This window comes from Erythrolamprus reginae, chromosome 1, assembly GCF_031021105.1.
Source record: "Erythrolamprus reginae isolate rEryReg1 chromosome 1, rEryReg1.hap1, whole genome shotgun sequence".
Lineage (NCBI taxonomy): Eukaryota > Metazoa > Chordata > Lepidosauria > Squamata > Dipsadidae > Erythrolamprus > Erythrolamprus reginae.
Window position 1 is genome coordinate 216,153,975 of NC_091950.1, and position 14,099 is coordinate 216,168,073.

Genomic DNA, 14,099 nt, shown 5'->3' on the forward strand with positions numbered 1-14,099 from the left:
CTATATGGAATATTTCGAAAATAATGCTTTAGAGCAAGCCAAATACAAACCCAAACTTTGGCTGAGATATGTTGATGATACCTTTGTAATTTGGCCACATGGTAAAGAAAAACTAGACAATTTCCTCACTCATCTCAACAGCCTACACCCCAAAATACAGTTTACTATGGAAACAGAAATCAATGATCAACTTCCCTTTCTAGATGTACTGGTCTATAAAAAACCCAATGGCAGCCTAGGACATACTATCTACCAAAAGAAAACCCATACCAACCGTTATCTAAATGCACACTCACACCACCACCCCGCACAAATCACCTCAGTGGCCAAAACTCTCATCACCAGAACCAAACGCTTAGCTGACCATGAGCACTTAAAAACTGAATTGAACAAACTCAAAGATGTACTAATTTCTAATGGATTCAAAGAGAAAACAATAACAAACCTAATCAATAAAGAGACACCCCCCAAAAAACAAGATCAAGAACAGGACAATGGCACCACCATCCTTCCTTACATCAAAGGCACCACGGATAAAATTAGTAAAATTCTACAAAAACATAACATCAAAACCTCATTTTGCACTAACCAAAAAATATCTAATATCCTAAGGAGCCCCAAAGATAAAATCCAATTAGAATACCAAGGAATCTATGAAATCCCTTGCAAAACATGTGCAGCCACATACATTGGACAAACTAACCGAAGAGTGAGCCAACGCATAGCAGAACATATGAATGCAGTCAAAAAACAAGAGAAGACCTCCTCCCTTGTCCAGCACATTAAAAGAACAGGGCACGAAATTGACTTTGAAAAAACTAAATTACTCCACAAAACAGAGAATTTATATAGAAGAATCTCTCTAGAAGCTATCGAAATTGAAAAGAGATCCTTTTGTTTAAATAAAAGGGATGATACCTCGCGCCTGCCAGAGATTTGGAAACCAGCCTTAAACAAAATAAACACTTCATTATAATCAATATGTCAATCCTTTAATTATTATGATTTTAGAATTTTATATTTGGAAATCAGCCTTAAAGAAAACACTTCATAATCTTCATGCCATTCCTTCTAATAACCATGATTGCACCAACCAATCAGATCACTGAAGCATAGTCACCCAATCTATTTGCTACATTCAAAGCAAATCTCCACCCCCACACTACATGCTAAGAAGAAATGTCAGTTGCTAATATTCATTTGCAAAAACACAAAGATTGGAACTCCAGCCTGATGATGGTGAATGTGATTTCGCCGAAACGTCGCATAGACATGCAAAACATTACACAGGGCAAAACCCGAACTCAGAACAATCTACATACATATACCCGTGAAAATTTACGAAAACAAATATATATATATATATATATATATATATATATATATATATATATATATATATTCGTAGATTTTCACGGGTACAGGTATGAAGGTCTTGGTATATTCGGGTTTCTTCCCGTGTAGGATTTGGAAATTTCTGGCGACGTTTCGATGAGGTCCCACTCATCATCTTCAGGCTGGTGTTTCTGTCCTTGTTCTAAGGTGAACACTGCGAGACCTAAGCTGCCTTCCTTCTATAAATACTGGTGGCTGGGTGTGGTTTGATGGCTCAGCAATTGCCTGCTGTGTAGAAACTTCCTGGTGAGTCAGTGGGGTAACATCTGAGGTCGTTGATGTAGCTGAAGTATGCAAATATATATATATATATATATATATATATATATATATATATGTTTTCGTAAATTTTCACGGGTATATGTATGTAGATTGTTCTGAGTTCGGGTTTTGCCCTGTGTAATGTTTTGCATGTCTATGCGACGTTTCGGTGAAATCACATTCACCATCATCAGGCTGGAGTTCCAATCTTTTTTTGCAAAAACACAAAGATTGGAACTCCAGCCTGATGATGGTGAATGTGATTTCACCGAAACGTCGCATAGACATGCAAAACATTACACAGGGCAAAACCCGAACTCAGAACAATCTACATATATATATATATATATATATATATATATATATATATATATATATATATATATATATATGACAGTCTTGGCATATTCAGGTTTCTTCCCGTGTAGGATTTAGAGATTTCTGGCAACGTTTCGACGAGGACTCACTCGTCATCTTCAGGCTGGTGCTTCTGTCCTTGTGGGTGTGTGGTTTGATGGCTCAGCAGTTGCATGCTGTGTTGAAACTTCCTGGTGAGTCGACTTCCGGTGGCAGCCGAGCCGTGTCAGGAGGCTGGAGATGGAGCTCTGTCCCCAGACCTCCGTTTTCGCCCTGGTGGTCGCACTGTAGTGATCTGATCGGACCCGGAGAGTCCGATCCAGAACAGGGGGGGTATTTGCCACTGCCCCCAAGGTGTAGGATTGCCCGGGAGCAAAGATCCGAGGTCTGGCAATGGTCACCCGGCCATAGCGGCACCTCCACACCAGAGGAAGAACAAAGAAAAAAACTTGAGAAGTCTAACAGAGTACTTGGATCAACAGAGAAGAAAGAATAAAATTGATACGGAAATTTACAAACCTAATTAAGACGAAGAAGAAAGCAAGAAACTTGCCAGTGTGAGTGGATTTAAATAATCTGGAAGAGCTTCAGCTTACATAACCATAAAGACTATAACAGAGCATCAGCTCAAATTTACCTTAAATTTGTCTACAATTTTATTTCTGGAAGGTTTACTTAATACATCGGAAAAATATGGAAATATAGGGATTTATTTAAGAGAAATAACTCAGCAAGAAATTAACAAAACACCAGAATTTTTTATTAGGTATCTCAAACAACAAATACAAAAAAGATATACATTTTTTAATAGTTCATATTAAGCCGCTAGGATTTTCTTTGCCCAAAGATGGAAATAAATGGAGGCACCGAAGGAAGAAGAAATACTTAAGAAAATTCTAGAATGTGCTGAGCTCGATATGATGACGAGGAGGTTAAATAATCAGGAAGAATCAGAATTTTATAACATTTGGCAGATGGTATATATTTGGTGGGATAAAATAAAAAAAATCATAAAGTTGCTGAAATATTGGTAAAGTTAAATTCAATAGATAATATTTAGTAAACTGGGATGCAATATTTTCTTTTTATTTTGATTTAACCTATAATTAAGTTTCATACATTTTTAAATATATGACTAGGTGTATTTTCATAGAGTGAGTTATGATAAATATTTTACTAATTTTGATTTAACTAAAAATTAATTTTTTTAATAAATCTTTTTTTATATATCATTAGATCTGCTTTTTTATATAGAGTTATTATAGATATCTTTAAATATTATCTGGTTTGATTCAAATAATAATGTTATTCTTTTTCTTTTTCTGTACAATGAAGACTTCTACCCTGAGCGGAGAGATGGTAGCTCCTTTTTATGTTTTATGTTATGTTTTTAATGTTTGTCTTTGAAAATTAATAATAAAAAAAGAAACTTCCTGGTGAGTCAGTGGGGTAACACCTGGGGTCATTGATGTAACCGAGGTAGGCTGATTAGTTGATGTTTGTGGATTGGGGGTGATATCCTGAGTAGTTGGAGCTTGTGGGCTACTTAGTTGTTTTGCAATGAGTCTGGTTTCAGTTTGTATGGCTGGGATACATTTGTTAATGAGGGCTGGCTTCCAGATGTCTGGTAGGTGGGAGGTATCAATCACGCTTGTTCATATTTTGGGGATGATTTCCTATCTCGATGGCTTCCATGATTATTCTTTTGTTGTTTGTTCTATTTTGGAAATTAATTTAGTTCTGTCAAAATCAATTTCATGTCCTGTAGTTTTGAAGTTTTGGAAAAGGAAGTTTTTTCTTTTTTTACTTAATTTCTGCAACACGTGCATTTACTCTCCTGTTAGTTTGTCCAATATATGTGGCTGGGCAGATTTTACATGGTATTTGATAAACTCCCTGGTTTTCTAGCTGCATATTGTCTTTGGGGTTTCTTAGGATGTTGGCTATTTGTTTTTGCACATGTTTTTGCTGTATTTTTAAAATTAAGGGAGACTAGGATAGCGCTATTTCGGCCTTGTTCTGGCCTCATCAGCTAGCCATATCCTTACACACACACACACACACACACACACACACACACAAACATATAATTTTTTTGGGGGGGAGAGAAGATATTTCTTGGATCATTTTCTTCTGCACATGTACAGAAGCTGGGTTTCTGGCACTGGACAAGCATCACCATCTTTTTCAGCCCTTTGGGGGGATTTAACTTTTTTTCAGTACATGCAGGCATGTGCAAAGCATGCACACACCAATGCAGCAAGTTAAAACCCATCCCTGGATTCATCCTCATTATGATGCAGCTGCAGGTGAACCAATCCCAAAAATGTGTTTAATATGTAAAATAGGTACCCTAATTCTAACACCAAATTTGTGAGCACTCTTGAATAGTAATAAATTTGTAATGTTTGATATTATCAGACCACACTTCAAAATTCCCAGAAAAAGATAAACAGAAATATAATTTTCACTTATACTTTATGGAAAACAAAAATGAAAACATTTAAGGAAAAGAAAATGTTAGGAAGTTCTCCAATTTCTTAGTTTCCAAGTTTCTAAGTGGTCTGTAAGGGGCCTACCATCCATGTCCTACTGCCCTATTGTCCTCTTTTACTGTTACTTTTTACTTGGGTTATGTTTATACAAACTACTACTATCCTATACATGTTTGACAAATAAATAAATAAAATAAACAAATCTGACCTTTGTCATGTAGTTCTTGTACATTATTGGATGCAAGTAGCCTGAAATTTTGACTATAAAACCCATAATATTTAAGAAGTTTTAGTTCTTAAGCAAAAGGTCTTATTAAAATGTCAGCTCCCCAAAATGCTATTCTTAGAATAATGTATACATTCAAAATAAAACCATTGGCTTTAAGACTAATTTTCAAATTTTAAAACTATTAATTTGAATTAATACTGCAATTTCATATTTGACTTGGCTGCAATAATTTTTTAAGCTATGGTAAAAATGGAATTTTAAAATAAAGGTGTTTCACTGAGAAAAAAATAACCTTGCTTTAACTTACGTGGACACTTTTTGACACAAAAAGCACCATACGTATATTTGCCATCTCGATTGGTTTCCATCTGGAATGTGGCAGGATTGTAAACTGAAGTCTGTGGGCATTGTGTCACACAGGCACCACTGTCATTAAAGTTCATACAAGCCTAGAAGTGAAGAAACAGAAGCATTCTCAGAGTTTTTATTGGAATTTAATGAATTGATATTATATTAAGTAAAATCTGACAACAACTATAGGAACACCTTGTTTGGCTATTAGCAACTCTAGATAGAAAGAACTTATAAACAATCAATGAAGACAGCGACTTAATATGCAAAAGGTAAATGTCAATACTGTTTAGATGGACATTGGCTGAACACTGGAGGAAAGCAAAAATAAACTGTTATGATGAAAGACATCTTAAATTAGCAAGATAAAATGTCAAACTGATGAAGGGAGGCACAAAAAAGCTGGAAACCTATTTACATTCAGTTTAATTTCATTTCCCACTGTTCTTTGTAAGAACTCTTTGTGAATAAATCTGCTGAAACAGAAAAGCTGCAGAGATACACACTTCTTTGCTTTGAAGAGTGCTCACGCAAACAAATACTTACCAGCACACGGAGAAAGACAGATGAGTGTCTTATCTAGCAATTTTCACAGTAGAGTATTAGAGGTTAAAGAAAGCAATCCATGTTAGAACATCTCATAAGTCATTGTTGAAATATTGTTAATTATTCACTTATTTCTTTCTACTAATTCCATTTTTATCTGTTATTGTCTTTCCAGACAATAATGGATAAATTTGTCATTGAAACAAATGGCACAGTAACTGAATAATGAAAAACTTTTTAAAGTTTACGGCTATAAAACCTTGTTGAATATGTACTGTATCTGACAGCCCCTCCAGCTGAGTTGCAAATAAAGGATTGGAGCAACAGCTTTAGGATATATCTTTTGCCTGTTATCAAATGCTGTTTAGTTGCCTTTTCCAGGCCACAGACACACAAAAAAGCTACATTGAATAGTGTGGCTTCAAGTTCATCGTAGATTAATCTGCCTGATGTGGGTTCAAGAAGAAATCCAGCTTGTTCATTCAGATCCCTGAATAAGAATGGGCTATATAAATCAAAGCCAGTGGAAATAACTGGACTTATCTATAACTGGATTATCCTGGTTTGAAAAAAATTGGTACATATGCAAAGTCTAGATACAGTAAATATCATTGGGAGAAATAGTTTAACAGACCTACAATGTTAAATTACGATAGTTTCTGAAAGCTACTTTTCTTCTGAAGAAAACTTGCACACTTTTACACTTTACATTTACAATTTTTACAATACTTAGTTGATAAACTGCCATTTGGCCCTTTTTTGGGGTCATCATTTTGGGTACTTTCATGTTCTTTCTGCGCCAGCTCAGGAAGCTCAAACTGCCCAAGGAGCTGCTGATTCAGTTCTACAGAGGACTCATTGAGTCTGTCATCTGCACCTCTATAACTGTCTGGTTTGGTGCTGCAACCCAACAGGACTGACACAGACTTCAGAGGATAATCAGAATTGCAGAAAAAACAATTGCTGCCAATCTGCCTTCCATTGAGGACCTGTATACTGCACGAGTCAAAAAGAGGGTGGGTAAAATATTTACTCAAATTGCAGGATAAAGTGATGTCAGTGGGCTGCAGATTTTGGTTATAGAAAGAGATTCATTCTGTGTTGAATATTATCTTATGAAACAATCTCCAAATTTATTCTCTGCAATTCAAGCCCCAGCTTGAAACATACATCTGGAAATCCAGTTTTGAATTTGATTTTTCACATTAACATTAGCTCTGGAATTAAATAATTATTATTTTCTCCCTCTGAGTGGTTCCTAATTCCAATTTCTCAAATATGTACTCAATTGGTTCAATTTCAAATGTTGCCAAAAATATTTTAATCATTGTTATTGTGGCAGTGGTTATATTTTATTTTTCCTGTGCAAGCAAATCTCCTGCAATGAAATATAAACATATGTTTAATGAAATAATAGAATTAAAGCACTTGCATCTTATTAAGAGCTATAAAAATTGACCATAAGAATAGTGATATGATATAAAGCTAAATTGGATATGATCTTGACTCAAAAACTCACACATATAATGGATTTAGGAAGATCTGGCTAACAATAAAATAAAATGGCAGGATTCTCATAGGTTTCATATTTTTCATACATCTCTCAATACCTAATACTCCTTTCACAACATAGGACTTCCTTGTGAAGACTGAAAAAGGGAATGTTTCTTCAAAAGTCCATCAGGGTAATGAAAAAAAGATTGCTGTCCCTATGACATAATGTCCGCCCCAATGAGTCCAAGGATCTAAAGCATGGACATAAGTAGAGCAATTCATTCCTCTTGGTATCTTGGGGCTGAAATCAGAAGCTGCTTCAAATAGAAGACAGACCACCAAAGAAGAAAAGTTGCCTTCTTAGGTAGCAAACATTGGTGACTGTTCTTAGGGAAACATAATTGAAGTTATTTCTGATGTGTGCATTATATTTCAATTAAATTTTAAGTTCCAAATGATTTACTCACATTTGTAACATGTTGCTTTTATGATGGAATTAAATGAAAAGGAGGATTCAGAATACTATGAAATTTGGAACAAACTAAATGATTGGCTTGAAAAGAGAAAATAAAATAAACCAGTAAATAATTTAGTAGTGTAAATATGATGATTCTTAACTATATTAAAATGGAACAATTATATCAATGAATAACAACTAAATATGTTAATGAAAAATATTATGTAAATATGTTAATGGAAAAGATTACATAAAGCATAGCATTATTGTCTGTAAAATTAGTTGTATTATACCTAACCCTAACCCTAGAGTTTATGTAGTATAGTAGTTATATGTATTGTATTGTATGGTATTGTTCCAATTTTGTATACATGTTTTTTGTTGTTATTTTTAAATGTAAATAAGTCAATAAAAACTATTTTTTTTAAAAAAAAGTTAAATCATGCAGTTTTACTTAAGATGAAATTCTCACCAATAAATGGCTCCAAATCTCTAGTTGCAAATCTTATAAATGTTGAATGGATGAAATAAGTTGCTAAGTAGCAGGGATATAATAGAAAATATGAATGCTAAGATGTCTGGTGATTATGTTATATTCTATATGCAATATAATAAAAGCCCAAAACATGTTTACAAATTTCTTGGAGTAAAATGAATGAAATGAAAAAAGTGGTATGAAAGAAAGACTTTTGAAACCTACAAAGCAGTCAGTGTCCTTGGGTCCAGAACAGCCTCCTGCACATTCTCGATGACAACATTCGCTGACAGAACGTCCATAGCATCGCCCATCACACTGCTCCGCACACAACACTTTTGTTACTAGAGGGGGAAGAAGAAGAGCATATAGATCAGAGGAGAATTCAGGAAACATGGCCTAGGCTGCAAATGGACTGAGAAAAAACAAAGCGGCAGGAACTGATGAGGTGCTCTTCCACAGATACCAATTAATTGATGACCTGGGAGGAAAAAAAGGTGAACTAAAGCAAATGTCTTTTCAACTAAAGTGGTAGAAAATGTAGACATGGGGATCTAATCAAACTGTTTACCGTTACTACTGGAGTTGACAGGGGAATTCATTAAAATGATAATGAAATGCATTTATTTATCTTAATTATATATTGCCATATCAATATAGAGTGGTGGTGGTGAAATGAGGGTATTAAATATCTAATCACTAATATATAGGCACTTGTGGGAATGGACTATCTTCTCCAATATTTATATCAGAGAGAGGTAGAATTTTAGTTCTGATACTTTTTAAAAAATAAGTGGCAAACAATATACAAAATAAAATTAGAAAGAAAGTTCATTTAAAAACATAGTTGAAAGCTACTTGCTTGCAAATTGTTCTCTTCTCTGACATTGCTATGGCATATGGTCCTAACTAAGCCCAGGGTCAAAGCTCTAAGCTAGAGCAAGCAAGATGAGAAGCAGATTGATTCAAAAGAAAGTATGATAATCTATTTGTTTCTTAATCTGTTATTTCTCTGGATATTTAAATTGCAGTTATGCATTTATAAGAAATCCTATTTTTAAAAAATACTGATGGAAACATTACTAACACAACAGATAAGGAGCAGATAAGGAGACTAGCAACAAGTTAACTTTTTAAAAATTCAACTGAATTTAATTACATCAGAACTGAATTCAATTACATCCAGGGGTGGGCTGCTGCCCAGATGGGGGTGAAATATTGGGTTAGCGAAAATGGAGCTCCACCCCAGAGCACCCAATTTGCACTGAAAGATGTTGAAACAATAAGCCACGCCCACAGTGTGGCAGTAAAAATTTTGGTAGCCCTTCACTGGTTACATTGAATTGAAATTATATTGAAAGTGAAAGCAAATAATATATCCCTGAGGATCCCCCCCCCAAAAGAAAATTACTGGGGAGATAAGAAGATATGCTCCAGTCCAAGCCAAATTAAAATTTGTCAATTTGTTAATGCTGAGCCAGAAATAAAGTGTTCAAGAATAAAATGATTCCAAATTCCTCCTCAGTTTTTGTGTTGGTTCACAAAACTAGAGTGTAAGGCTGGTCTACTTAGTTAAGCTCTCTGTAGTCAGATTGTTCTGTATATTATTTGCAGCCTCTCGTTTGCAAGACATTAAATGAAAATCAGTGTTCAGTTTTATGCACATTTGTTTAGAAGCATGGTTTTAGTAAAACTTGCTTTTTTGACAAACAAGTTTAAGGCTAGAAAGAGGCTGTAAATCCTCTGGGCAGGCCTTGTATTTCTTCTGTGATTCAACCAGCATTTTTGTTACATGGTTTAATACATTATACCAGATATTGATTCACATCAGATAAAATCCCAGAAAAGTATATTTCAGTTACATGTTTTATGACATTAAAAAGATATCATTGGCTCTTATGACAGAGTGATAAATATAAAGATAGGGGTACAGATAAAGGTACAGTGAGGAAATACCATTAGAGAAGTAAACAAGAGAGCTAAACTCACACTGATACAATTTTAAATATTAAAAATGGAAGACAGAGACATATATAATAACAGGTAATAATGCTTAACTGCAATAAAGCTTTTTAAATAACTCATCTCACAGAAATGCATCTTTTGAATAAAATTCAGAGTCAAATTTCATACTTTTCGTAATCTATTTACTGCTATAGGTTTACAAGATTACAGAACTAGGAGCATTCTTAGTAAAAACTGTCATTAATGTTTGTATTAATGAATTATTTCCTCTTATTCCGTAAGGGTTTGTTTTAAGAAACAGGTTTTTAATTCCTGTCCATTTTCAATGGAGGTATGACAGGAAGTCCCAGGGTGATCTGCAGCTAAAATGATGGCCATGCATAGCACATAAAACAGGCAGAGGTTCAATTGCACTATTGTAGCCACCATCTTGACTTTGTTAGCACTCTGAGAACATCCTTGGAAAGTCCTCTCTTTCCTGTCTTGAAATTCAGATAAAAATGGTTATATCTAAAAATATGTTTTTCACTAATATTCTATGCAAGAGTTTTACCTATTTAATCCTTGCTGCTTGGCATCAATCAACAGAGTTCTTCTCACTGTGGAAATGTCTGAGAACGTTAATGTAGATCATTAGCATGGTTAACTAATGTAATTTACTGATTTTTGACTGAACTTTGGGCCAGAAAATGTATTAATTTTTCTGTATTTTTAACATTCTGATTTAGCCTTTTTATAGGAGAAATCTGTGATAGAATGAATTACTGTTACTCTAATAAATCTTCTGTTCCTAAAATAATTAACTCTACTTTCTGTATTTTGACGTTTTTAATAATCACTCAAATATTCTCTTGCTACCTGGGTCCTACTTACTTGTGTTTTGTGCCTAGAATGCAAGAATAAAGTGTTTGCTTTCTGGTTATTGGGAAATTTCACTATTTTGTTCTCTGTGTTTACTTATTTTTTATTTATCTGTTTCCCCCTTATTCATATTGTATTTTATTTTCTCAGTTATATTGTGAGTCACCAAGAGTTATTTTGGAGTCAAGTAGTACCTAAATGGGAATAATAGCAACTCTATAGTAACTCATTATTCAGAATTGCTTTCTCTCTCTCTATATATATATATTTACATACATGTATGCATTCCTCTAAACCAGACCTGGGCAAGGGGTGGCCCGTGGGCTGCATCCGGCCCACCTGCTGCCTGTGACTGGCCCACCCGCTATCTGTGACCACGCAGGCAAAGCGTGGGGTTTTCCACCCCCACAAAGTGGAGCCAACACCGTTTCTCCCACCCAACAGCTGATCTGCCTCAGGGTGAACTTCTGCACCCTGCCATGTGGGGGGGGGAGGAAGCTAAGCACTCCGCCGTGAGCTTTAAAGAGAAAGGTGGAGGGAGGGCGAGGCAAGAGTTCTGGTTTGGGCAGCACCGCAGGAGTATGTGTGTATCTGTGTATATTCTGTGGGGGAAAAGTGGCAACCACCCCCATTGCCCAGTGACGGCGCTGGCCAAACCAGAGCTCTTGTCTCAGCCTCCCTCAGCCTTTCTTTTTAAAGCTCGCGCACAGCCTCACCCCCCCCCCCCCGAGGCAAGAAAACGGCTCTTTGCCTGTCACCACAGCCGCACACCCCCCCGAAATTAAGGTTAGGGAAGTGAGAGCAAAAAGGGAGGAGAAACAAATGAGGGAGAGAAGGGAGGGAGGGAGAAATACACAGAAATGAGAGAGACCTGGAGGGAAAGAATGAGAGAGAGGGAAAAGAGGGAAAAGAGAGAGAGAAAGAAAGAAAAGGGAAAGAGAGGAAGGGAAAGAGAAATTGAGAGAAGGGAGGGAGGGAAAGAAGGAAGGAAGGAAAGAAGGAAGGAAAGAAGGAAGGAGGAAGAATGAAATGAATGGGGAGACAGAGGAAAGAAGGACTTTTTGGGGGGTGTCTTTTTTATTTTTCTCTCAACAAATTTCAAACAATACAGCATGTCATCTAATGCGGTATTTTGTTAGTAACTAATATCAATCATCAAAAGAGTTGCAAAAGTTTTTTTTTCTAATTTTGTCATCCAGTTACATTTTCTTTTAATTAAATTCCCTCCATAATGTTCCTTCAAAAAGTACACCACCAATTATATTTCTAACTTATTAACCATTATGCCAAAGTGCTTCCTTCTTTCTTTACACATTTTTCTATAAACCAATAAAACCTTGTATAGCCAATCAGATGTTAACAAAAGAAAATTAAAAACAAAACATAAACATATACGAATTTCAGAGTTCTTTCCCCCTCTAAATAGCACATTTACCTAATCCCAAATGTAAAAATTATTTCAGCCCATCTAACATTTAGCCAATTAATACTTATCTACATTTCTTACTTAATTATTAATCTTAAATTTCAGTCAATTTGAGAAAAGAAAAAAAAGGAAAAATTCTAAATATTCTCTATTTTCAATCAATTAAAAATCATTAATATCATTAATCTCCCCAACAATTCTAAATTCAATTTCATTTATGCATTCATCCAAATCAGTATCACTTACTATATATCTTATTATAATCAATACTTCTAACTTTATTAAAACAGATAAGCAATTCCTAAATTCATATATCTAAATATAAAAAATAATTAAAGTCCGGCCCTCTAAAACCATCCCAATTTCTCATGCGGCCCCATGGCAAAATTAACTGCCCACCCCTGCTCTAAACCTTTCTGTTATAAATTACTTGAGTTGCCCTTTAATGAGCACACAACAATCAAAGAAACCCTGCTGATGCATATAATGGGTCAGATCATAACTACTAGAAATAACTTATTTGGTATTTAAATCTGTCTGTTCTCCAGTAGAATGGGAACAGCAGACAATGAAAACTGATGCCTCTTGGCCTGCCTTCTCACTGGTTTCCAGGGACATTTATGAAAGTGGTAGGAATAGTTGGATTACTTAGTTGGGTTACAAAGTTGCATGTAATTAATCATTGTAAATGTTTCCTTTGCTTCTCTATTACATAGAATTAAAAATCTACCAAGAGGCAGAGAAAATGGAAAATAGCTGAAATCAATAAGAGGAACATGTAAAGTTATTAGTGTAACACCAGGATTTTAATTAAAATCATAATTGATCAAGAGATATTCTTCCGGGGTTTTTTGCTCATATGCACTTCTCTTTATCTTATGGAAATATATGTAATTTTTTTTTTGGATACTCTTTTATTTTTTCGTATTATATATTATTTATCCATCCATCCATCAATTTGATTAGGCATTTTCAACTACTTGGGGTCTTCAAAACCATATGATCAAGAACTGATAGGATAGTAAGTAAGTAAGTAAGTAAGTAAGTAAGTAAGTAAGTAAGTAAGTAAGTAAATATTTTCACCATGAAGCCTTAAGGAAACTGCCAGGCAAACTTTCCAACTTCAGGGATCTAAAACAGAGGTCCCCAACCGCCGGTCCGCGGACCGGCACCGGGCCGTTGGGGGTTTTCAGCCGGTCCGCGGCGCCAGGGCCCCCTCGGCCTTTCCGCACCACCAGCGGCGCTCCCCCCGCCAGCCAGCCAAGCCCCGCGCCCGCCGGAACCGGCTCCTCGCTCTCCCCCCGCCGCCCGCCGCATTTGCAGGAGGTGGGGAGGGTCGGGCGGCCCGCCAAGGCCAGGAGGGATGCCGCTGCCCCCCTTCCCTCTCTCCGCCCGCCGCTGCGCCTCCTTGACGCCGAGAGGAAATGCCGGCAAAGGCTTTTCTCAGCGGAGGTCTTCAATGTCGGGGGCGCACGGGCGGTTGCACGCGCTCCCTATCTCCCTGCTAGCCCACTCGGAGTATTCAAAATAAGAAAAACCTTTGCCGGCGAAGGCTTTTCTTATTTTGAATATTCCGAGTGGGCTAGCAGGGAGATAGGGAGCGCGTGCAACCGCCTGTGCGGCCCCGACATTGAATATCACCTTCGCCGGCCCCACCTCTCCTGCAAACCCCCTTGCTGAGAGCCCGGGACGAAAGTGCTCTCACAAAGGTGAGGCGGGCAGGGCGTGCGCGCGTCACCGCTGAGAAGAACGGAGAACGAGAGTGAGTGAGAGCAACAGACAGCAAG

At 36.4% G+C, this 14,099-nt stretch overlaps 1 protein-coding gene across 1 annotated transcript in view; it reads right to left on the minus strand.

Moving 5' to 3' along the window:
- Positions 1-14,099, minus strand: part of ERBB4 (erb-b2 receptor tyrosine kinase 4) — a 1,218,240-nt gene that overhangs the window by 338,305 nt on the left and 865,836 nt on the right. The window contains exons 6-7 of the mRNA XM_070732179.1: positions 8,286-8,404; positions 5,045-5,186 (exon numbers count right to left, since the gene is read on the minus strand). Coding sequence (XP_070588280.1) covers positions 5,045-5,186; positions 8,286-8,404 — 261 coding nt within the window. The remainder of the gene's footprint in view (positions 1-5,044; positions 5,187-8,285; positions 8,405-14,099) is intronic.